The 26208-nt window shown below is 42.0% G+C and overlaps 2 protein-coding genes across 6 annotated transcripts in view; one reads left to right on the plus strand and one right to left on the minus strand.

The window, feature by feature from the left end:
* Nucleotides 1-20838, minus strand: mtpap (mitochondrial poly(A) polymerase). Of its 3 annotated transcripts, none has more exons than XM_061238111.1 (9): nucleotides 20708-20838; nucleotides 18895-19058; nucleotides 16956-17186; nucleotides 15897-16121; nucleotides 9619-9830; nucleotides 6627-6853; nucleotides 3459-3551; nucleotides 3289-3362; nucleotides 1-823 (listed from the first exon to the last, which is right to left on the minus strand). In XM_061238111.1, the coding sequence occupies exons 1-9, from the start codon at nucleotides 20820-20822 to the stop codon at nucleotides 440-442; spliced, it is 1725 nt and encodes a 574-aa protein (XP_061094095.1). In that variant the 5' UTR covers nucleotides 20823-20838; the 3' UTR covers nucleotides 1-439. The 3 variants fall into 3 exon arrangements, with proteins under 3 accessions (XP_061094095.1, XP_061094094.1, XP_061094096.1); XM_061238110.1 differs by lacking the exon at nucleotides 20708-20838 and adding an exon at nucleotides 19887-20046; XM_061238112.1 differs by lacking the exon at nucleotides 20708-20838 and having other exon boundaries at nucleotides 18895-19080.
* map3k8 (mitogen-activated protein kinase kinase kinase 8) overlaps nucleotides 20253-26208 on the plus strand; it is a 13424-nt gene continuing 7468 nt past the window's right edge. Inside the window, exons 1-6 of one of the 3 annotated variants that reach the window (XM_061238114.1) lie at nucleotides 20253-20271; nucleotides 20794-20872; nucleotides 21624-21960; nucleotides 22885-23055; nucleotides 24755-25016; nucleotides 25699-25805. In XM_061238114.1, the coding sequence (XP_061094098.1) occupies nucleotides 21628-21960; nucleotides 22885-23055; nucleotides 24755-25016; nucleotides 25699-25805 (873 nt within the window). In that variant the 5' untranslated portion in view covers nucleotides 20253-20271; nucleotides 20794-20872; nucleotides 21624-21627. Of the gene's footprint in view, nucleotides 20272-20617; nucleotides 20873-21528; nucleotides 21961-22884; nucleotides 23056-24754; nucleotides 25017-25698; nucleotides 25806-26208 lie in introns of those variants that run through there. The other 2 variants (XM_061238113.1, XM_061238116.1) reach the window with 2 other exon arrangements.

Genomic DNA, 26208 nt, shown 5'->3' on the forward strand with positions numbered 1-26208 from the left:
AGTAGTTTACAGTTTTAATCTGAGAAAAATCAAGTTCTAAACCATTCAACAATTGAATAATTGCTAATCTCAAAAGTTTATACAGTAAAAGTATGCTGAAAACTTGTGACATAGGTGATTAAAACAGTTAAAAATAACCATTTTGGGGTGTATTTACACACATACATGGCGCATGAAAACAAAATGTCCAAAATAAAAAAAAGATGTTGCCTGCAATATGGAAAAAAGAATATGCTATTTGAATGTAGTATTTCTATGTACGGCCATCTTTATACAGCAGTGTGCTAAAGGAAAACAGTACTCGTCCATGTTCCAAGACACTCTTGGCACGGGGTGCTCTGTTCGTTTCAGAGAGTGTTTGTTCCCCCTCCCCCCGTGAAGAGGAACTCCCTCTTCAGGGAGCGAAGCCTGTGGGTCCCCTGCCGCAGAACGCTGCCCTCTAGCAGGACGTAGTGGAAGAGGCGGTTTTCTGGTTTTCTGCGTTCCCCGCGGCGCCGCTCCCTCCCGCCTTGTTCGTCTTCAGGAAGGCCAGCAGGTTCTTGAACCTCTCGCTGGCCGGCTGCAAGACCCTCCCCTTCTTGCTCTTATTCCGGATGGACTGCGACAAGGAGGGCAGGAGGAGCGCGCCCATCCCCCAGGGGGAGGGCTCGGTACTGGCCCGCTGCTTGGCCCAGCCCTCGTTCAGCAGCCATGCGCTCTCCTGGCACAGGGTCACCAGGCGCTCCAGCTGGGTGGGGTTGACGTTCTTGCTGACATTCTGGGATAGCTCGAAGGGGTTCTGGATGTATAGGGGACTTGAGTCCGGCTTGTAGTCCTCCTTGCCCTGTGTATGGAGGAGGTGCAAACACACGGTCAGTACCCCATGTTTCTGAAATGGTCCATTCTCGAATCATACACCACCTTCCGGACCCTTCTACTGCCCAACCAACACCTGCACCTTCCTTAGCAGCACACCCTTCCCCTGCACTCTTTCTACTCCAGAGACTTTGGGACATGTTTGGCGTGTTTGGACATCCCACAACATGGATGAGTAGTTAAGTTAAGAGATACTTGGTTAAGTTGTGGTGATTGATTCCCTTTATAACATTAAATACCAATATCTGAAATACCCTTTAGCCTCCACTTTGCTAAGGGGAGATGAACGGGTCTTCAAACAGCTCCCCGTAGCCTTTTCATTTCTTTATATGGGACATATTGCAGACCGATTTGAATCATTCAATCTTATTTTAATTGAATTAATCTCTTCCTTAATTTCCTTTAATACTGCAAAGTCTACACGGACACAGCATTCCTCGGGTTGGTTACGTTGGTCCCGCTTCGAAGAACGAACACTTTTGAGATGCTCCAGGAGGGAGCGGCCCGGTTTCACTACACCACATAAATCACAGCTTAAGACCCCCGGCAGCCTGCCACCTTTGCCGCCAGCACTGCCTGTCTGCTCGCTATAGCAGGTGGTGGCACCGCCTGGCCAACGCAGAAGCCTGCAGCACTCAGTCTGCGATTCCCGTGGTGACTATGACCCTTACTTCTCCGGTTTTGACACGTTCACAGAAACTTTGGCGTATAGTTCACAAGGCAGGCTAATGACAAAATGGCGGGCACTAACCCGGATTCAGCTGAACAAAAAATGTCAGTACTTTTTATTCAACTGCCTGAAATTGTTCATGATGTAAACTCAATGGAATTGCAAGAAGAAAAATAAAAATAAGAATAAGAACACAATGGATTGGTGATAATAACACCGACTTGAACTGTGATGGAAAATCTTTGGAAATTTCAACTGACTGTGGTTATTGTGGGGAATCTCACACAATTATGCCCAAAATCTTTCACATAACTCTACCCGAGTCTGTCTGGGCCTCACTAAAGCCCAGAAGCTAAGCAGAGAGGAATGTCGCCGTAATTGGACTTTGAAGACTGCAACAGGGCCCCATTGAGAATGTAATACGGTTCTGATGTGAGAAAAATCACAGGAAAAAAAAAAAACAACTCAAGTATGGATAAGTCCAGTTCAGAGGGCTGCCAGGATCGCAACAGCAATAATGAGGTCAAGGATAGGCCCAGGACTGGCGTGAGAATAAGGGGAGGCCGGAGTTGGCCAGGAAGCACCCAGTGTACAGGACTCCATCATAACAAAGTGGTGGTATCGAAGCTTTGACAGGCATAAGGGATAAACAGGAACACATCCCCTCCAATGGTCTGCCCTGCAGTACAAAGTGCTGACTCGGCACGAGGGGTGAACCCCAGTTCAAGCAGCTTACAACCACTATACAGAATGAACAAACCTCTGAAGCTATAGCTGTGCGCAGCGATAACAACTGGGAGTGAACCATAACTCTCCTGTAATGATTTTGAGACTTCATGAAGTATACAGAAAACGGTTCACAGAGAAATAAGATAGAAAACTCTAACATGCATGCAAAGTTTACAAAATATATATATATGGGTAGAAAAAAGGCTATTTGAAATGTTAATTAGCCAAGATGCAAGTGTAATTCCAAGTAAACATTGCAGTAGGAAATTGAGGAAGAGATCAACTTAATAAAAAATAAATAAATGGTTACAAAGGTTACAAACAGATCTACGATATGTCCCATATATAGAAATGCAAATGCTATAGGGACCTGTTTGAAGACACTTAGCAAAGTAGGGGGATAGAGGGGTATTTAAAAGTTATAAAGGTCATAAAATGAATTACAATGAACTAAATAAGACTAATAAAATAGCACTTTAATTTATTATTTGTATTATTATTTTATTTTTTAAACAGGGAATTGCCAATGGGCAGAACAGCTAACATGACTTTCTTTGGTAACTTGGCCAACGTTTTGGTCATGGCATGGAGGAAGAGTTGAAGCCATGGTATATCCATCATTCTGACATCTGACTTCATAGCCTTCTAGCAGTCAAATAAAGAACTGCACCCAGGAGAGGGGATTCCATAGTACCGGCCCACAGAAGCGGCTGCTCTGCTCTGGCCAGTGGATCTCTAAGCGACTTCAATGGCCTGTCCGCTCCCCTGGGATCAGTGCCGACAGCTTCCTAGTTGCCGGTAATGAGAGTCACGGGAAGGTCCACATATGAATTAGGGACCCCCGATGGGGCAGGTCATATGGAAGAACCACAGCAAATGGCCTTGTTCACGGTTCAGAAAAACAAAGACTGAAGTGTGCAGTTAATTGATCACGATTTTCGATGCAAATAAAAAACTGACTGGAACTAAAGGCATTCGGGGTGAAAGCAGGTCTTTTTTTCCACCTCACTTGCCCTTTTCTGTCTGTCACTCACCTTTCTGATATTGATGGACATCTGGTTGAAGGGGAAGTTTGCATAAAACACAAAGAATTCCTGCAGCAGATGATCTGTACAGTAAAAGAAGGGGAAAGGCATCATTTAAAAGTTCAATTACCTTGAATTACAGGTGTGAAAATAATATTATATCAATCAAAAAAACTCACCCAATGTTTCTGTGTTGTCCAGATTCTTTACCCTGCTGATGTCACTGACGAAAGTGCAGTCATTGCCTTCAATAATGCATTCATCCCTGGGCCCTAATAGAGAGGAGGGCGAGAGATATCAAAGGATCGATTTTCAATCTTTTTTCAGCCATTTCAGTCCCATAGCATGAATTGGGCAGAAATTGTGAAACACTTTAAGTTATGCAGTAATGCTTGTGTTACTTCCAACCAAAGTTTCCCCTTCACAAGATCACAATTCATCAGAAATAGTAACAGCCCATTAGTTTATCAACAAAGAACATCCCTGGAAGTTGGGCAGATCTAGCCCAACAAGGTTATGAGCCTTTTAAGTGAGGCTTGACCACTGGCTCATACAACTTATTCTGTGAGGTAAAAGGTTGCAGTCTTTGCCAGGGTGAGATTGTGTCTTTACAGTGATGAAAATACAGTTGTTTGATGGAACTTTTCTGCTGGATTCCTTGGGCTGACTGCTGCCCTCCTGGTGATGCTGTGCTCCACTCAACAGCAGCTGCAGTAATTCAATGAGGAACTCTCTGCCCTCTCATTTATCAATAACAATCCCGAAAACACGTGCTGCTACAAGAACGCACTTCCCGTTCCGTCAAGCTAACCACTTTAAGTACAGCACGTTCCCAATGAGCAGGTCAGGTGCTGCCTGTTACTTAGACACTGCAGGGGGCAGAACACAAGACATTTCTGGAGACAGATTCTGCGATGGTCCAGATGTTATACCACAACCTCTACTCCCTGTGATTGTAAATCCCCCTCTGCAGAGACGCTGACTGCAACAATAACAGGTACAGTAGTAATTCCAGACGGCCTCTCATCTGCAAGGAGGTCTGTGAAATTGCTTAACTGCACTTGCATATTTGCCCACCCTGGGACCTCAGAAATAGGGAGATGTACATGAAGGTGGGGGGTCTGGGGGTTACGGGCCTGGCTTAAGGGCCCAACAAGGGCCCAACAAGGGCCCGACAAGTTACTTCATCTCTATCTTTTTCACTCATTACTTCTTCCTTCGTCTTTTCTCTCACTCCTTTTATCTCTCAACAGTTAGCCATCTCCCTCAAGTCTGTTTGGGCTCTCTTCGCATGCATGTAGCCATGGAAATGATACATTTGGTGTCATGGAATTGTCATACAGATGGAAACAGCAGAATATTTATTGTGTCACAGGGCTTACAGCCAGCGTGTGGAGCAGACAGTCCCCTCCAAATGTATTGGAACAGCAAGGTGAATTTCTTTTCTTTTTTTAGCAATACACTGAATACATTTGGAGTCCAGGAATTTCCTGCGATTCCTTGACATCACCAAACTGTTTCTTCAGGCTTTTACTGCAGCCTCTTTCAGTGTTGTTTGTTTCGGGGGGTTCCCTTCAATCTCCTCTTCAGGAGGTGAAATGCATGCTCAACAGGGTTAAGGTGTGGTGCTTGACTTGGCCAGTCTAAATCCTTCCCCCCCCCCCCCCCCCCTTATGAAGCCCTTTGTTGTGTTGGCACACTTCGGCCTTTCCATCACTTTGGTAGAGGTTAATCTTACTCTCAGCAGTCCATTAAACTTTGTTCCAGAACTTTTGTGGCTATTTTTTTTGCAAATTGTAGTCTCGCCTTCTGATTCTTCTTACGGATAAGTGTTTTGCATCTAGCCTCTATATTCCTGCTCTCCAAGACTTAATTCAACGGTTGATTGAGATACCTTCACCTCTGCACTGTGGAGATTGTTTGTGATGTGACTCACTGATGTTTTTGGATTTTTCTTCACAGCCCTCACAATGTCATTAACTGCTGTTGTTTTCCTTGGTCGACCTGTAAGCCAGCGGTTTCTATCTTTTTCAGGACATTCCAAGTTACAAGCTATCCCCAATGCTTGTGCAATGGATCTGATTGATTTCCCCTCTTTTCTAAGCTTCAAAATGGCTTGTTTTTCTCCCAAAGACAGTTCTCCAGTCTTCATGTTGGTTTATCATTTTAACACAAATATAGTCTTCACTGGCAAAACCCAAGGCAAAAACCAAGAGTAGACATTCAGAACTATTTATTGTTTAACCAATCAAACAGGACGCATCTGTCAGTCACATGTTGTTTAACAAATATAGATTTTGAAGCTGAAATACAGATCTGTCGTCTCATGTACATCTTTTAACCTCAAACTTAATTGTCTTCAATGCATAGCAAAAACGAAGAAATTGAGCTTGCTGTTCCAATAATGGAGGGGACTGTAGTTCCTTTAGACTGAGATTTCATTTTCCTTTACCTCTGTTCAGCAAAAGGTAGGAACCGGTCAACTGAAAAGTTTTAATTTCTTTTGCCTTTTTTTAGTTTATTATTTTTGCCCGGAACCTGTAAGGGGGAAGGGCGAAGACTATTCATTATTGATTTTGTGTTGGTGCTTTCGCTCTCTCTATGCGGAAAACAATGAGGGAAATTCCAGAAGAGCTGCATCTCCCTCCCAAGGGAGTCAAATGGCATGTGACAGACTACTCAGCTAGTGGACTGTCGATGACGACAGTCGCGACAGCTGGGTACACACTTTTCAGGAGACATGCATGCTAGTCTGCAGTCTTCCCAACCAGATAATCAAATGCACTAAGAAATACAAGTGAACTTTTCAAACTGGCAGAAACTGATACAGGGACGGGCTGACCCTCTATAGCCGGGTCCTTCCTCAAATTTCTTCTCATTGGAAAGTTTCACACCGTTTGAGGGTTTCTCTCCACACTGAGGAGTTTCTTGATCTCATGTGCTTGCACACTCGGGGGTTCAAGCATGCCGTTTGCCCTTCCGCTACCCTGTAAAGCGTCTTTGTGAGAGCCTTCTGTAAAAAGCGCAATACAAATACAATCAAAATTACAGGGGGCAGCCTGTAGCCTTGTGCCTAAGGTATATGACTGGGACTGGGAAGGTTGGTGGTGTAGCCATAATAAGATCCGCACAGCGGTTGTGTCGTTGAGCAAAGCCCTTAACCCCACATTACTCCAGGGGGGATTGTCCCCTGCTAAGTCTAATTACATCTAATCAACTGTAAGTTGGTTTGGATAAAAGTATCAGGTAAATAACAAAGTATAATTGTGATAATAAATTGAACTGGAATTGAAACTGGATGAAAGGGTGTATCGTGACTGAACAGAGAGGAGCAGTCATGCCCGCACCTGCGAGTTCCCGGAGCTGGTCGAGTGGTGGGATCAGGGGCGGACTTCTCCTCTGCAGGAAGAAGATGATCATGGTGGTGAGGGAGAAGTTAGTGATCCAGGCCCCCGGGAAGTTGTTGGTGAGGCCATGCACCTGGGCCCAGCAGCGCAGGCTGAGCACCATTGCCCGTACCCGCCTGTCCATCCTGCCGTAGAGATGGAGCATCTCCGAGCTCTTCAACGCCACCCTGTGGACACAAGGGGACTGTCATCAGAGCGCCCCGCTTGAACACACTTGCACCTTAAGAGTATATAATGTATAGAGGCGGCAATAGCAATAGAAACCAGTGGGGATAAACTATGCCACACAGGGCAGCAGTTTCGCTCACTGCTCATGCTTATTTGGGTCCCTGGTTACATGCCTAGTGACATGCACAACAAAGAAAATGCAGGGTAAATTACAAATTAACCACTGAAAAACGCTTGGGGCGGTTGCTAAATGAGGGCATGAAGATTTTATGTCAGAGAATGTTTTTGGGAATGAAAAACATCTATGTTTTTGTGCAAGGGGGGAAAAAGGCAGAAAGGCAGAGACTGGTCAAAGATGACAAGAGGTGACAGTAACGCAAATAACCATGCATTGCAACAGTGATATACATATGAGCATCTCTGAATACAAACCTCTAAGTGGATAGGCTACAGCAGCAAAAAAATGTATAAGTCTAATAAATACCTAATAAAGTACTCACTCAGTGAATATGTAGCATAGATTGAACATCAATATATGAACAGAAATATTTTTGATTTGCTGCCAAATATAGAGTCAAATGGAAAAATAGGTATCACTAGGAGATGACTTGCCGAGATTAATAGCTCGAAAGCTGGCTGTGTGGCTTGCAAACGAGACAGGAAGTGTGGCTGGTTGGTTACGATGATGTCACAGTCACTGCTCACTTCCCTTCCTAAGCTACCAACTGAAATTGGAACCAGCTGATACATATTCTAAAATCTGACTCCAAGAACAATGACATAGTGTCTTATAAGGATGAGCCAACCGAAAACCTGTTTCATGTACAATTTACATTAGTAAAGGACACCTGTTAGACCATTTCCAAAAAATTCTATCCGAAAGTGCAAACAATACAACATTTCAATGCCAGAGAGGCAGCAGTAGAACAATGACATTGAAACGAATCTGTCACGCAACTAATCAAATCAACGACACAGAAAAGATATAATGGAATTTACAGAGTGAACTTTGCAATGCCTGTGTTAAATAGGGGAAACATATATGGGCACTCTCACTGAAAAAAGCTCAGATTGAGACACATCATTTTTCAAAAAGGATTTTTTGCAAAGAGAATAAAATCAAATTTGTCAAATTTGACCCTATTGGCAATTTGGCCGTTCCTCCAATGCAGGGGTGTGCCGGTCTGAATCGATTGTCTCCTCAGATTGATGATTGATCTGTGACTGAAAGACAAAAAGAATCTGCGAAATCTGTCATTATATGCAGAGCGTCCCATATTTTCAATATCAGTTAGGATTTGAAAAGTCCCGTACTGTGCACCAGGCTTCATACGGTTTTCACCACAAGAGGGCAGTCTTTCTTTGATTCCGACGTAATAGTTTTATTCAGAGTATCACTTCATCTCAAAGCAGGGTTCCTTATTGACACCTTGACTGCAGAAAAGCTCCATTCGTTTCAGTGATGAGCTACAGAAATCCCCGCCTTAACACCTTTGGCGTCCTGCGTATTAAAAACCATATTTCCTCAGAAACCAGCAACAGTGTTTTTTTAGAGCTCAGTCTCTGTGACACACTCAGGTTATTCTCAGAGCCCCCAGCGATCATCCGGTTGCAGAAGTGAAACCAACAGTCCCTCTCTCAGTCTCATCCGCTAAGCACAACCAGCTAGTTTCTGCAGGGCAAGGGCAAACCAATACCAATAATTTGTGCTACCTTGTTTCTGCCTTCTACAGGAAAGTAAAACTTCAACAGCAAATCTTAAACATGCCTTATCTTGCATTTTCCGTCTAAATATGAGCCGCTGTTATCCCTGAGAGTGGGAATATTGATTCAGTACTACAGATTGCAGGTATAAAAATCTCTGCTAATACTCACAAATTAACCATTCTAGTGATACCTTGCCTAAAATCTGAAATTTGTATGTATACTTGATTGTTGGAACCTAGCATTAATTAATGTTAATTTACGGCCAGCTTCATAGACACAGATGAAGCCGAGACTAAATTCAAATTTGAATGGAGATTCTTCATACAAAACCCCAGGACAAAGCTTAATCTGTGCCTGTAAAAGCATAACATTATGTTTCATCAATTATATACAGGGTATATCTGAACCAATGTAGCAATTTTATTTCTCTCTTGCATATCCAGTTTTCAGTTCAGTGGGGGTATTTGTATTTTTCCTATGAATTTAAACCGGTATAGAATTTGAACTAAATGTAAACTGGCAATAAAGTCTACTATATACTACTATGGCTCTATCTGAGGGTACGTCCTTCCTGTCATTTTCATGCCATGTGAAAGTAATGACATTTTACTCTTCAAATGAAACTTCAAAATTAAAAGCAAAGTGATTAAACTTCCCCTCACCCCAGGGGGGACTGCCGTTTGCTGGTTATCTGCAAACATCAAAGGGCTGCAGTAAGGGAATTTCACCACTACAGGTGCAGCTGAATGCGCACATCTCAATATTTACCCAGGTCATAAAATAATTTGCCAACGTGGGCCGGTAACGTATCTTCAAACAACAGTGCAACGCACTAGACCAGGTGGGTATTAGTAGGTCAAATCAATGCGATAACTCAGGATGGTCAAGTGAATGCATACAATCAGTACAGTAACTGAGGGGGTCAAGTAAGTGTGCCAACTCTGCAGAGTTATTCAGGGGGGGTCAATTCAATATGGTAACTCGGCTGAGCAAAATAGGGGTTGAGGCCACCCAACCAACTCAACCAGGCTGGTTCAGTGAGAGGGGCCTCTGGTACCTGTTGTTGGTGGTGAGGTCGCACTGGAAGCCCGAGGGCTGGTGGGAGAATCGCACCAGGGGGCAGCGGGCATTGAGGATCTTCTGCACTCCAACGCAGCCGGGCCCAAAATGGTCTACGCACTCGGCGATCACGGACAGGATGCTCTGGGTGGCAGCCCTCTCGGAGGAAGTGCTCTTCATCTGGAACTCCAGCGAGAGCTGGTTCCTAGTCTAGGTTTCAATGCACACACACAGACATACACACACACACACGTCAACACGGACTCTGCAGCAGGTTCAGGTGCGTGAGAGCCTGGTAAGGATAGTGACATCACACCACAGACATCACACCCCAGAACTCAGCTGCTTGCCCTGGGGGACCTTCACCAAAGCTAGCTAATTGTTGAAAGTGTGGTTATGTGGAGAGATGGTTCTGTCGCCCCTGCTTAGACCAGAGAGGAACAGAAGAGAGCGGTCCAACCTAGAGGCTAAATTGTTCCGTGCTGTTGTTACAATGGGTCCCAATAGGAAAGTTTCTATTTACAAAGAGTTGCAACTCCATACCTTTTGAGTGCTTACTGGGCTTGCATGGGTCATTGGATAGCCTAGGTTTTAAGTATATCTTTAGGTATATTTGGGTGACATATAGCCTAAACGCAGAGGAAAATACTGTTTATTTCGCAGTTTATGTGATCGCATATGCAGTATCTTGAAATTGAATACTCATCTCAGAGAGGAACAGAAGACTTGCTTAACAAAAGCATACTCATGGCACTTTCCTGCCTTGGCTTGGTTCTTCTTTTACCGCTGTTCCTTAGACCATACAGGGGTTGGTTGCAATTCAACTTCTGAAACCCGCTTTAAAAGGGCGGCCTGTAGCGTAGTGATGAAGGTAAATGACTGGGACCCTCAAGGTCGGTGGTTCGATCCCGGGTGTAGCCACAATAAGATCCGCACAGCCGTTGGGCCCTTGAGCAAGGCCCTTAACCCTGCATTGCTCCAGGGGAGGATTGTCTCCTGCTTAGTCTAGTGAACTGTACGTCGCTCTGGATAAGAACGTCTGCCAAATGCCATTAATGTAATGAAATGTAAAAAACTGGACAAGGGACTCAGTTAGGCTTATTTCACAACTATTAGATATTATATGTATATAAAATGCCCTCCATAATATCTGGGACAAAGACCCATCATATATATATTTGCACTGCATGTGGATAATGTGCACATAGTCAGAATTTAATAAATTAACGTACATCACTCTAAGGATTGGCCAATGTCTCTAACTTTGACTTTCATTGGCACAACCTTTTTCCTCATGTTGATAAACAGCAATAATAGTTTTGAAAGTCTAGAGGAAAGACTAGGTGCTGAGAACTCTATTATACCTGCATTACGGCAATTAAACACACCTGAGCGACTACATATAAACACCACTGTAATTTCTACATTGTGAAACAAAAATGTAGAAAGATACCCTTTAATAAAATCAGAGAATGTGTACTTTAACCATGTTAATTGACTGATTCCAAATCTAAAATTGTGGCAAACCAGAGGCAAATCAAGACAAAATGGGTCTTTGCCACAAATATTATAGAGGCACTGTATGTAATATGGTCAAAGGGTTACTCAAAATGGTTCTGTTCTTGTGCCTACACAACCTCCCACATGAATAGAACTACACAATTGAATCGCAAACAGTAAAATTACCGAAGCTTTCTTTCGTCAGTAGAAGTACTTACTTCAGCAGAGTGATATACACATGGACCATTTCAGAGCTTATTTAACAAAGTTTCAGTGCCCAAAACTAAAATCGGTGTCTTAATAAGCATCAAGATACTGAAATATTATGCACAGGAAACACACAAGTAATGCACTTGACAAAAAAGCAGGAAGTTAAAAGTAAAATGAGACATGCCAGTACCTGTGACCATTCTCACGATGCACGATTATCGCCAACAGGTGCACATACACAAAAGCCCTGGCCTCTCAACTGAAAAGAATCAAACCAGGGTAGATCGAGAGCTTATAAAAAATAAAGAACTACATTGGCATGGGTTCATCAACAATCCGATATATGTACCCCTCTCCAACCAATAACACAAATTGCTCTATTCACAGACGAATGAGTATAGTACACTGCACTGCAAGTAAGCAGGGTAACCTCCCTTGAAACAACTGAAAAAAACGTAGCGATCACCTAAATATTGCCATCGGAACACTCAGAAATACAGCAGTGACTCTCCCCAGCTTAAAAATCATTCACAAATTTGATAGAACAGAAATTGTACAAAATGGCAGAAGTATGTGAACATTCAATATTCTACTTCAATAAAGATCCATTCATCCATCCATTATCTTAACCCGCTTATCCTGAACAGGGTCGCAGGGGGGCTGGAGCCTTTTCCCGCATACATTGGGCGAAAGGCAGGCATACACCCCAGGTCGCCAGTCCATTGCAGGGCACACAGACTATTCACTCACACATTCATACCCACGGGAAATTTAGACTCTCCAATCAGCCTAACCTGCATGTCTTTGGATTGAGGAAACTGGAGTACCCAGAGGAAACCCACGCAAACTCCACACAGAGAGGCCCCAGCCGACTGGGATTCGAACCCAGGACCTCCTTGCTGTAAGGTGGCAGTGCAACCCACTGCACCATCCGTGCCAAAATTATACACTTATTTATCAAAATATGCAAAAATGCATACCTGTTTTCAGAATTTTCTGGGCCCTCAACATATTGCGGGATTTTTTTGGGACTTTAATCTCCCAACTATTTTTCTTATTTTCTTATTATTTTTATGAATGACTCTTCCGGATAAATGGGAAGTCATATCTGGCCTCATGGCATTTACAAACAGATGGGACTGAACAAGTTACAAGCTTTGTTGAATGGTCATGGTACACCGTATGAGAAAGTATGAGAAAGAATATGAAGCTGTTCTTGCATGAAGCCCATTGTCTCGTGGAAAGATGCATTTGCAGACAAGTTTCAGCTTCCTGGGGGGATACCAGGCCAAGATGTCTTGGTACTTGGTAAGTGTCCTTCAAAATGTAACAAGAGTTTGCAGATAGTCAACTGTGGCCCTTTTCTCCCCCTTCCCAAACCATTTGGCCTACTGTTCCAGAGGTTTAAAGCTTCCTATGTATTGACAGAGTACTGGAAAGTAGCATCTTTCTACTTGTTTGTAACCATCTGCTTGTGATGGCGAACAACCCTTTGTCTTATTTAATCTGAGTGCTCCCAGCCTTTCCCCCATGATGATGGATGACGCATGGATTTTACATGGGCAGCCTAATTTTATACCCCAGTGAAAAAGAATGCCATGGGAGGCCAGAAAACAGTTCCCCCATATGGAGATGAAAATAGCATGTTAATGCAGATTCATTTTAGTTGGATTTTATTTAAAATAATTATTAGTTATTCTGTGAAGAATCAACCAGAGATTTGTGTGTGTGTGTGTGTGTGTGTGTGTGGGGTAGCAACAGTAGGCTAACAAGTGCTTGGATTTTCAAATTTACCCATTTGCAAAAGAGATTTCAAACTCAATTCCTGGTTAAATAAAGGTAGAAAAAATACAATAATTTCACAGCGGGGGCTGTGGGGATGTCCACTATGTCAGTGGCTATAACCAAATACATAAACCCACTCCCCTGTTTTAAATTGCCAAACAAACTGACATTTCCGAATCTGGGTAGGAGGATATGTGTGATAATAACGACACAAAAATTTGGATAAATATTTTTGCATGGCCTAATTGGGGATTTCAGGTTCCCTGCCATCCCTTTCTGGATCTGGGCAGGGCCCGATTTTGTGGGTTGGGTTTTCATAGTAGCCTATGTGGGTGTGGCCATGATGAAGTCACCCAGGAATGTGGAAAGACTTCCGCTAAAACATACATCGTTGTACACTACACTGTGTCTTGTTGGGATAGCTAGCTTGCTCTATGCTTAGCTAGCTAGTCTATATTGGCTCTGCGGAAATGTAACATTAACATTACTAGCTAATTGCGTTAGCTAGCTAGCTATGTAATGTTAAATAGGACAATTTAGCAACGATGGCAACTTCTAGCTAGTTGCTATGTTATGTAGTCCTGTAATGCATATAAATTAAACCAACAACATCAGTAGACTAGTTGTCACCGCCAAGTTTACAAAACAACATTGCCTTAATGTACATTACCTACAGATTTGTAGGTGGCACACAAAAATTGGGGTTTGTGTCTATTTTGGAGCCTCTTTGGCATTAAAGCAGGGAAAACCTGACGATGTGTACGCTGACATAATCTTCTGGCTACATTCAGATTATGGATTCAAAATACTGCTCAGAAAAGCAACAGACATTGAACAGGTCAACCAAGGAAAACAACAGCAGTTTATGACACAAACAATGTGAGAGGTGTGAAGAAAAACCCATCAGTCAGTGTCATCACAAACAATCGCCACAGGGCAGGGGTGAAGGTATCTCAATCAACCCTTTGAAGAAGACTTAGAGAGCAATACAGACGCTATACCACAAGATGCAAGGCATTCATCAGTAGTAAGAATCCGATGGTGAGATTACACTTTGCAAAGAAGTACAGAGATGAGCCACAAAAGTTCTGGAACAAAGTTTTATGGCCCAATATTAACCTCTACCAAAGTGAACTCTACACAAGCTCATGATCCAAAACATACAAGCTCATCTGTGAAGCACAGTGGAGGAGGTGTCATGGCTTGGGCTTGCATGGCAGCTTCTGGAGTGGGCTCACTAATCTTTATTGATGATGTAACTCATGATGGTAGCAGCAGGATTAATTCATGCATCCAAACTAATTGGGAGGAACTTCCTCAAGTAGCAGAACAATGACCCAAAACACACTTCCAACACAACAACGGACTTCATTGTGGAAAAAAAGTTAAACATTTTAGACTGGTCTAAAAGTCTAAATACAATTGAGCATGCATTTCACCTCCTAAAGGGGAGATTGAAGGGAACCCCCTGATTTTGGGCACTGTCTTTTAGCTCTCACCATCACTCTGATACAAGTGAATCTCAGTCTAATGTCCACAAGACCCTTTTCCAGAACTACGCTGGCTTATTTAGGCACTTCTCAGCAAACTGTAACCTGGCCATTCAGGTTTGGATTGTGCAATGTGGCCTCAATAGTTTGTTTGTGAAGTCTTCTGTGGACAGTACTGTGGTCAAGGACACATCCACACCTACTTCTGGAAGGGCGTTTGTTGGATTGTTGCAGATCTGTTGGACAGGTGTTTGGGGGTTTTTCTTCATTATGGTGACAATTCTTGTTATCAACAATAGAGGTCTTCCCTGACCAATCAGGTCTGATTACTGAGCTCACCAGTGCTCTCTTCTCAATTATGTTCCAAAACAGCTGTCTTTGATAAGCCTAGGTTTGGCCTAGGTCTCAGACTGATTATTGTTCTTATTTCTCAGCCTCATAATGGCGTTTTTGACTTTAACTGGCACAATGTTGATCCTTATGTTGATAAACACCAATAACGGTTTCCAAAGGAAAACAAAAGCTTTCTTATAGCTGCACTGAGGATGCAATGGAACATACCTGAATCAAACACGAGAAACCATTTGTCCCAAACATTATAGTGCCAGAAATGTGGCAACTATGTTACCAATGTGTGAAACAGCTTTAGCAGATACAGTTTGGAATTGGGGAGATAACTGCACAAATAAATCAGTTAATAAAAAATAAATAAAAAACCACCCAGGGGGCAGCATTTGGGTAGAAAGAGTTTGAATACAACATTGCAATGTAAATAAAGTACAATTGAACCTCAGAGAACCACGTCCTGAATGAAGGTCATTCAGAACACTGACATTTTTGGAACTGACATTTAAACAAATTCTAGGAAATTAAATATTAATTCCAGTTCAGTTTATTTTGAGTCATAATAAACCAATAACCTCAATCAAAATGGCATTTTGTCAAAAGTGCAATGAAATAAGCTAACCAACAATAGCTAAACTAGAATAGGCAAATCAGAAACAAATCCGTATAGAGACGTTGGCAAAGCTCATGGTTGAACACCAATGGTAAGTAAAAGTAGCAGCTTGCATTGTCCGTAGTGGTCTGTGTGAGGCGATTTTTGTTGGATTTCAATTTATTCACCTGTGTCACGCTTCCATCCAAAAGCAAATTTTGTTCGGGTCCTTTAATTCAGTATTAACATTAGACTTCCGATTCCATAGCCTGTTTGATTGGCCGGACTTTCCGGTTTTCTGAGTTTCGGATCTCTGAGGTTCTACTGTATTGGTAAAGGAAGTGATTGCTTTACCTGCTTGGTATTACGCCCTCTGACAGAATCAAGATCCAAAAACAAATCCAGATCGCAACCAAGTTTCCCAAAACTGTTGACAGAGGAGCCAAATAGCCTTATGACACATTCTGGGAAATATGGTGCAGCAATGTCTTTCAGCAAAGAGCAGACAAGGAAGCGCAGGCGAATGTTCTCTTCTGTCAGCTGGTGCTGTTCCAAAAGGTAATACAATTGTTTGTCTACCTGAGATCAAAACAAAGGGGGGAAACGGCTGAATCTTCAACAATAAAACACAGAATTGTGCTGCATACACATTTTGCACTGGGATACCAATCAGAATGTAGGTAAGAAATGTCAGCTTAATGCGAAGAACAGACAACTGACACAACAGATCTGGGTATGCAATTTTACCTACATGCTAAATATCACACAAGACTTTCAGGCCTGTTCTTCATGTGCACTAGTTATGTGCATTCCAGGCAATTTCTTTGTCAAATAAACCACACGGCAGCACAGCACATACAGTGGGGTCCAATAGTGAAAATGTTCCGATTGCGCATTCTTTTCTAATTTAATACAAACTTTTTACTAATTATTACTAATTATATTATCAGCATAATAATTTGAGTGAAAAGTTGAATCTTTGAAAAAATGACATTAATTTCAGAATTTCTTAGTATTTGGTATGTCCATCTTTTGCTATAATTGCAATGTGCACTCAAGCTGGCATGGACTCCACAAATTTGTGCAAAACCTGATGATTCATGTTATCCCAGAATTATTAGACAATGGTCCAAAGAGCATCTTGTGATGTTACTGAATGCCTCCAAAACTCCTAGCTGTTCTTTGGTGTTAAAAGAGTAGTCCAAAGTTTTGAAGTAACTTTTTAAAATCCTAATACTTGCTGTTTATTTCCAGGATTACATGAAAAAACTCCAGATTTTCAATGCGGTCTCAAGACTTTTGGACCCCATTGTATAACTAAAGAAAACAAAGATCCTTTGAACAATTAGCATCCTTACACTTACGTAATGTCATGTACTGATAAAAAATGAGCAGTAATGACACAGCACTTACAGTGTCCTGTTGAGACAGCTTCAAAATGAGCTCCTTTGTACCAATGGGGTTTAGTTTCTGGCACGGTACAGATGGCCGGGTTTTGGGCAGAACAGAGTCGCTTGCTTTTAAAGAAAGCAGTCTAGTTTTGAAAGGCACAGCCGTTTCATTTTGAACACTGGGAAATATGGTGGCCCCCAGCATTGAGTCGATGCTATGCGTTTGAGAAAACTCCACCACCGCATATATGCCCTGAAAGAAACACAAACAAAATCCTTGCAATCCTTCATCAATGATTGTATAAATGTACACATTTTAACACACGTGTACATACGCCTCAAAGGCATACTGCTGACTAGGAGGTACAGACAAGTCAAAAATTATTGGTATCCTTCACAAAGATGCACAATAAAGAAAATAGAAAGCAAATATACTATTATACCACCACAAGTACTTTTACAAGAATGTTTCACAATCATTGACACCCCTATGATTAGTACTTTCCCAATCAAGGATGAGCTTTTTACACACAATAAAATTTGCCTCACAAAGGATTAATACAGGCTACTTTATTGAAGAGCTTGAACAGCCAAATTTTCATATGGGAATCTTATTAGCCTTTTCCCCCTCGTGTTATTATTACTATTTTTCCCGTATTATAGCAGGACAAAATTTTAAGCTAATGTGTGTCGAACACATTTGAATCTGTGACAACGCAAGTAGCAAAAGTATCTGGAACATGTGCCTTAGGGTACAGAATCACAGGAGTATCTTCCGTTTGCGTAGCCTGGTTTTATCCAAAATGAACACACAGAATTTTGGTTGGACCCCACTATAATCATCTTCCATGACACTGCACAAGTTTAGGAACGCCCCGTCTACATAACTTAGTCTTGGCAGAAAATATTTGACACTACATGATGCTTCATAGCAACATTGATCAATTAACAACATTGTTAGAGCAATTGTGGTACGAATGATGGTCCTGTGGTACAAACAAAAGCGATGCCGATTTACTCCGGTTTTGGTCCTGAAGAGTAGTTTTTCTAACGATGCGTGGTAGGGGAGAACCGGTATAATTATAACACATTTTCCCAATCTACGATATAAACACAAGTGGGAATATGCCTTCAAATGCATGCACTGCGCTGTCCTCTAACTACCACTATAATTATAAAATTTTCTCAATCTACGATATAAACACAAGTGCGAATATGCCTTTGTATACATGCACTGTGCTGTCCTCTAACTAGAGTGCAAGTGCATTAAACTCAAGCTTTTTTTAAATATTTCTGTTGTTCAATTGCGACACACTCTGTTACAAATATCACATGCATACTTCACAATTGTAACATCAGATAATGTTTACGTTTGTTTAAATTGTACACGAAACGTTTGTGATCAGCTCAAACTGCTTATTCAAGCAGACATGTGCATGCTCTTTGTGGTTAAATCTCACCACTTGTGATCGCGTTACCTTGGATTAATTGAGTGTGAAGAGTTTATTTTGGATCATTGTCTTGTTGGAAGGCCCACTGACAGCCAAGAACCATCCTTCCAAAGCACAATGATCCACCACCATAATTAACGGTAGGTAAGCGGTGCTCTTCCTTGTATGCACCCCCACTATAATGCCAAATATGCCAACAGTGAACATGTCCAAAAAGTGCAATTTGTTTCACATTTCACAACTTAATGTAATTTTGATTTCATTTTTTAATATTTACAGTTGTCAATTATGTTGCCAGTATGTTTTTGATTAGAAAAAAAATCATCTTTATAACTGTGGACCTGACGATAGCTAAGTGAGTTTGACTCCAAAAATCTGGAGTCTACAGTTTCTTTGAAGGAATACCTGTATTTTTTAAAAGCAAGCGCAAACGGCTATGTAACTTACTTCAAAGAGCTTGAACAGTCTACCTTGCCATAAATAACATCTAACTACAGTATGGGTACTTACAAAACTCTCATAAAAGAAACAGTTTTCTATACTTCCATGCGTGGATAGATGTTTTAAAAACTTCATCTCGGTGATATTTGGCGGACAGGCGATCAGAACAGATCTCTCTGCCTGTTTGCGTCTATCTTCTTGAAGTCTTGAAAAAGAGCTTTCATCCTCAGCTTCTAAAAAGACACAATATGACATGTAGTCGTTAACACAAATCTGCAGCAAGGCAGGTATTCAAACGAAGTTAAGATCATGCTGTGTGAAGATATAGGTCGGCATTTAATCATAATTCTTGAAAATTTCTTCTTAAGGGTTACTAAACTGGCCAAACGTAGCATTGAAGAAAGTAAGATTTGCATTTAAATGTGAACCATGGTTAAATCCATCCATCCATCCATTATCTGAACCCGCTTATCCTGATCAGGGTCGGAGGGGGGCTGGAGCCCATCCCAGCATACATTGGGCGAAAGGCAGGAATACACCCTGGACAGGTCGCCAGTCCATCGCAGGGCACACACACCATTCACTCACACACTCATGCCATGGGCAATTTAGACTCTCCAATTGGCCTAACCTGCATGTCTTTGGACTGTGGGAGGAAACCGGAGTACCCGGAGGAAACCCACGCAGACACGGGGAGAACATGCAAACTCCGCACAGAGAGGCCCCGGCCGACGGGGATTCGAACCCAGGACCTCCTTGCTGTGAGGCGGCAGTGCTACCCACTGCACCATCCGTGCCGCCACCACGGTTAAATGCTCACTGAAAATAAATAAAATAGCTAACTGTTAGCCACGTTAGCAAGTCGTCAGAGAAATATCGTGTTGCCATTAGAGAATCCTGAAGGCACTGTGGTAACGCAATTCAACCTACAAGCAACCCTTGTATCAAAACACTCTTATTATCCAATAACGTTAGCTAGTCTAAATGCATTCATATCGGCTAGCAGCTCAGACACACAAATCAGGGTCATCTCCAGTACTGAATTGGCATATCGCGTTCACCTTTTTTTGTTGCAAGTTGTTTTTTTGGAGTATTTTTTGGAACGATTTTTGCAACTTTTTTAGAAGCAAATTTTCTCCGGAAACAAAAAGAATTTTTCTGTAAACTCCTGAAAAACGTTCCCCGTCCATTCATGTAAAACCTGCACACCTGCGTGGAGGCCGCCATTGTTGTATACTGTAGACAGTATTGCGCATGTATCTTCTATGTTTCTACAGCAAGCGAGTGGTGTCAAAAGTGTCGAGGTACGTGTACTGTGCTGCATGTGGTCCTGTGACTGTCATATTTACTTGCGCAGCTGATTTTTTATTGATACAATTGAGCAAAAAACGTAACGTTAGTTAGGGTCAATGTTCCATCTCCTGTATGGATAAGCTTGTTATACATGTGGGTAAATAGTAATGTTGATCACAATTATTATATTAGATGTCATATGCACAGAGCACACAGGTCGATCATCAAGTGTTGTGACGGATAGCATTGGCAAAATCTCTGCTTGTAGCTAGTTGTAGAAAGTATTAATTAAGTAATCTGTTTGTTCAGCTGAATTACATTCACGAAGTAGAGACTCGCATTTGTGGTCACAGAGGGGCATTCGCGTTCAAACCTAATGGAAATATTACGAAATACGTTTGACATTTCAGAATCATCTTGAGCCCAGATGAATGCGAGTTTACCGAGAGCCCATTAAATATGTTGCTAAGGGTGTCTGCAACAGCGAATGCAATAAATGATCTTTGCGTTTTCAACCATTGGGAAAATACGTTGGTTCAACAGAACTTAAAAGAAAAACGAAATCTGGACAGAGGGCGTGACAACATACCCGCACGTTTCCGCCTGTGCAACCGAAACCAATGTAGCCTACTTCCTCTGGTTATAGACTGTAATGCAACAGTATCTTTTCCGCAGGTATGGCACGGTTGACGCGTGATGTACATTCGTTCTTGGATGTGATTTTGGATTTCATCCGTAGAAACTGACGAAATAAGTAAGTACATCTTATTAAAATGCACCAGGGATTTAATTTAAGTTTCCTTAAAACGCCCAGTAGCTTCGGTAAAGATCCGTTTGTTATGAAAGCTGTTATATTTGGCTATTAAAGCTATTTTAATCATAAGACGTCTTCCAAACTACAACAGCACAAGAGTAACATAACCTATGTTATGCAGCTTGGCTACTCAGTCGGTGATTCTTCATTTACAGGTCTTTTCTCGACTGCACGAACTTAAGATAATAGCTATCGGTGCCATGTCAGTCTCTTTGATATGAACTGCATTACGACGAATAATCTTTTAACTCCTCTATTTATGGTTCATAAAAATACATTGCGGTAAATTTGACATCATACATTCATCCAGTTCTCAATGTTCAGTAGTATCTATGTGTACATTAATATAGGCTGTAAGAGTGTAATTTAAGGAATGTAACACTATTTGACCCATCATGTCAAAAGAAAATTCGCCATTAATTTTGCATGCACAATGGCCATGCAGGCAGTTTGACATATTAAACACACAAGTGGGGGTGGCCTCCCTGGGGCTTCCCTTCTAGTTGTGAAATTCCCGTAATTTGCAAGGAAAATATTGGCGGTGCTTATTAGCATAAGCTCCGCCCCCTGTTGTCCAAGAGGCAGAACATTAGTGTCCTTGTCCCATACAGGGGTGTGCAAGGTATGGACTCACATCTCTCTCAGAGCTTTAGTAGACCTAATGGGATCTCTCACCAACATTGTGTTGTAGAACTATGGAGGACGTCACCATGGAGTACAAGAATGACAATGATGAAATTGAACTTTATCTGGCTCACATGAACATTGAGGACATAATCAGCGCTGTGGAAATTTTATATCCTTGCGAATCGCCATCGGGGGTGTCCTTTGAGGACAGCCTCTTCCAGGAGGACATGGATGAAAATGAGGAGACAGCCGATTCTTTGACCCTTGAGGGGACCCCCATGCTGGGCAGTGTGAGGTATGGGGCTGTCTCTGACATGCTTGCCTTCATAAACCTAATCTCAAATACGCCACCAGCCTCGCTGAAACACCTGACTGAGGAGATAGGTGTCCTGTTAAATAAGGTGAGTCATGCTGGATTTTACACCTTATATAATAAAATCATAATTTACACTTGAATTTTGAGCCTGCACCCCCCTGTGTGATCGTGTTAATATTAGTGTATCAAATGTGGCACTGCTTTTGTTTGTTTCCTTATCAACAAACAAGTAATCATTATCAAGCATTTTACATTTGGTGGCTACCTAAAAGCCTACCTCAATTGTCTAATGTAATTTCCCTAGCTTATGTTCCATATCACCAATTTGTAGAGCTGGGTATTTGCTGGAACAGTTCCGAATAACTGCTATGGTAAAGTGTAGAATAAAGGGGCAGCTTCCAGAAATCTTTAGGCTTACACACACCCCTCTATTCCATCATATGTAGTTTGTCAGTGTAGCAAGTGTCTCAGTTGTTTTTGTTTGCTTGTACCTTTACATTTTCCTGCCAGTTTCTGGGGAAGTCCAGCTGTGGTTTCACAATCTAGGTCAAATGCCTGTCTAACATCCAGGGTTCGCTTTTTTACTTTCCAATGCCTGAGTAGCGTATGAACAGATAAAAGCATCCAGCTGTGTCTTTCCATTCAATCTTATGGTCTGAATAGGATGAAAGGCAACCGTATACTGAAGTTTTGCTACTTCTTTTATATACACACCGACCACTTTATTAGGAACATACCTAGTAAAGTGCTCACTGAGTGTATATTTGAAATGGTTTGAATTGTAAATGGCAGCAAAAACATGTTTTACAGCCAGTCATTGTGCACCTCCCTGTCTAGAATGTAACATTTTCATGGATTTATTTAATGGTTGTGGTTTACTGATTCTTTGCATGTGTGACTGCATGCAGGTGTGTTTGTGGCCTTCTATCTCTCTGTTTGTGCTACCGCTATCTCTCTGGTCACAGGATTTAAGATTCTCATGTCAGCTCTCTGTCTTTCTCTGAGGCAGACCGACATGGTGGTCAAAGGGGGGCGCTACCGCATTGACTCGGACGTGTTCCTGTTTCCTTGGAAACTGACCTACAGGAACCCTGGCTCTGGACATGTCCCAAAAGGGTCTTTTGGGAAAGTCCACCTTGCCCAAGACACAGAAACCAGGAAACGAATGGCATGCAAGCTGGTCAGTAAAATCCTGAAATTCCTGGAATATTTGTTCAATTAATCATGGTAGCCTGTGGGAAAGTGTCCACGTCTTTATTTCTGACCGGTCAGTTTGTTTTCGCAGAGCAGACCCCAGTGTAAATGTCTGTAGGCTACTCTCAGTGTTTGTCGGAAAATAGCTTCTGCACATGACCGCTTTGAAATGTTAAAAAAAGACTAAAGAGGAAGAGTGGGTGGAAATAACACTTGTTCTTCTTAAGGCTGTTTGAATAGCAGGTGGTTCATGCTGCAGGAATCTTGAGAATTGGCTTGGCTAACCATTCAGAAACCTGAGAGAATTTTCCTGCAAAAAGGCTGTGCATTGTGACAGTTAGACACAGTATTCAGGTGTTCCTTCTGAAGGCCGAAAGTGAAGAAGAGACCACTGTCAGGTGAAGCACACAATATTTATTTGACTTGTCATGGTCACAAAGCAGACTGTTTCATTGTGCTCTGAGTAAACATGGGGCAAACTGAAAGCTATGCATGGGGCATAGGCTGAATGTTAAAATCTTGACTGCACTCATTTCAAGTAAGTCCCCACTTTTCCAGTCAGTTCTGTCTTTACGTGGCATCTTTCTTCACTGGTGTGATACTATTAGGAGCTTTTGCATTCAGGATGGGAGTGGTTTCCTGAAGTTTAGTGTCATTTGGTCTCTGAGTCAGGAAAATGCATGTAGTGCACATCTATTAGCTAAAGGTCTTCTTTCGAGAGTCTGCACTGGCACGTTATTGCAGTTGTATTTTGTTTAACGTGATAGAAAATGTTCAATCCAACCTGTTCAATCCTTTAATTAAAGGGCATCTAAGAAATGCAGCAAACACCCATAGCATAATTAGACCGGCGTTTTGCATGAATTGAATGGATAAAATAAAAACTGTGCAAAATAATGGCCTCCAGATTATTGACACATTTGATAAAGATGTACAAAAACGGCTGTACGGATACCTCAAAGTCTACCAAGGAATGGTTAACTGAGCATTAAATTATTGTTTTGCAATAGCCATCTCAGTGTCCAGACTTGAACTGAAAATGTGTGATTTTAATGGAACAGGACAAGCCACATGGGCTGACTGAAGGATCTTAAACGATCCTGTATGAAGGGTTAGAGATTTCCACCCTTATGTTCACCAAAATCCTCATCCACTATAGAAGACAATTCTGTAGTTATATCCTTGCGAAGGGAGGGCCCACAAAGTACTGAAAACAGGGGTGCCATTGATCTTTTTGGAAATAAAATTATTACTTGTTAAAAAACTTATTTTCTAGATGTGTTATCTGCATTTTAGAGACTTTTTTGCTCATCTTTAACAAGGGTGCCAATAAATTTGATTGGCACTGCATAGTTATAATTTATTCTGGTGGTAATGTTGTATATGATGGATAGTGATTTATTCAAGTGGTGGCTCATTGACCTAGTGCAGCTCTAGATTACCTTAGAACTCCAATGCATCAAAAATTGTTACTTTATCCAGGTCTGTGTAATAAGTACTATTTGAACAAATTTTAAGAAGAAGTCTACTTTGCTTGCATATATCAACAATACGTACTCCTCACACATTGTTTTTTTAAATACTGTTTGAAATATATGCACAATTTGTCCCTCCAGGCAGGAATATTTGAATAATAATAATAAGTCTGCTATAAAGCTATCATTTATTCTATCTGCGTCACCCAGATACCCCTGGAGCATTTCAGACCAGCTGACGTTGAGTTCCAGGCACGCTTTCGTCATGAGAACATCGCTGAGCTCTACGGTGCTCTCCTGTGGGACCAGACCATCCACCTGTTCATGGAAGCTGGGGAGGGAGGCTCAGTGATGGAGAAGGTGGAGAGCTGTGGTCCAATGAGGGAGTTTGAGGTCATCTGGGTCACCAAGCAGGTCCTCAGAGCCCTGGAATATCTGCACTCCCATAACATCATTCATCACGACATCAAACGTAAGCTCCTATGCCATGGCCCCATCTATCTAGGGGTCCATTTAACATTTTTTATTCCATTAGCCAAATATTGATGCTTGATGCGTGACCTAGTTTAGTTTGTATGAATGAATGAGTGCAATCGGTGGTGTGTTTTAATAGAGTTTACAGTGTTTTGAAAGACTGTCAGGGCTGGCATTGGGGAGGGTGCTGCAAAAACAGACAGGCAGGGAAGTATATCTTGTCCCATGATGGTTTGTGATGCAGGAAGTCATAGCACAGAAGGTCAAATATGCAGTACTGGAATGAAAGCTCAGGGCTACAGGAAATTCCTGTCAGAAGTATGTGTTGGGGGCGAGGAGGTGGGTGTTGAGAACAATACAAGCAAAAGTTCAAAGATTTATTTGGCTAGGCTCAGTACTTTGATGCTTGCTGTGTTCATGCACTGGTCTGGAATTTGTAGACTTAAAGATGAGAATCTGTTTTCAAATTGTCCTCCTGTTCTGATATGTCACCTTGGCATGTGTATTTTCTGTCATAATTGATGTGACTCATTTCAGCAAATGTGCTAGATGGTAGGGGTAGGCTAAGTTGTGAGGGATATATAATCATCAGTATCCTCAGTCCATTGTTGAATATTGCAAACAAGTGTAGCCATAGACCCAGATACACTGTTTTTACCTGGTTTCATTCTCCTCGCCAGCTAGCAACATTGTCCTAATGTCCGCCAAAGCAGTCCTGGTGGACTTTGGCCTCACTGTGCAGATGACAGAGGATGTGTACACCCCAAGGGACCTGCGTGGGACAGAGGTGAGTGCCGCTATCTTCTCCAAACTGCAAGACAGAAACAGTTACAGTCATAATGGCAAACACACATTAACCTCGGGTGCTCCTTTTTACGGTTGATACTATGATGTATTGACGTTTTTTAAGTCACAAGAGATCTTGAGATATGTAGACCAGCTGTTCAAATGCATTTTCCTGACTCTGAGGTCTGGAAACATCTCTTTCTTGGGTCTTGCAACTTGCTGTAATCTGCCATGTAATTATGTTCTTTCCCAACCGTTGTCCCCATCCAACAAAATTCCCAAGGCAAGCAGTCATTATCTCATGGACAAGTGTAGGGGGAAGGAGATGACCATTGTCCATGATAACAGGGGGAAAGTCCCGGGTACATGCTGAGCTCTGATAAACTGGGAGAACTGCAGACAGC

The sequence above is a fragment of the Conger conger genome, chromosome 4 (assembly GCF_963514075.1).
Source record: "Conger conger chromosome 4, fConCon1.1, whole genome shotgun sequence".
NCBI classification, from domain to species: Eukaryota; Metazoa; Chordata; class Actinopteri; order Anguilliformes; family Congridae; genus Conger; species Conger conger.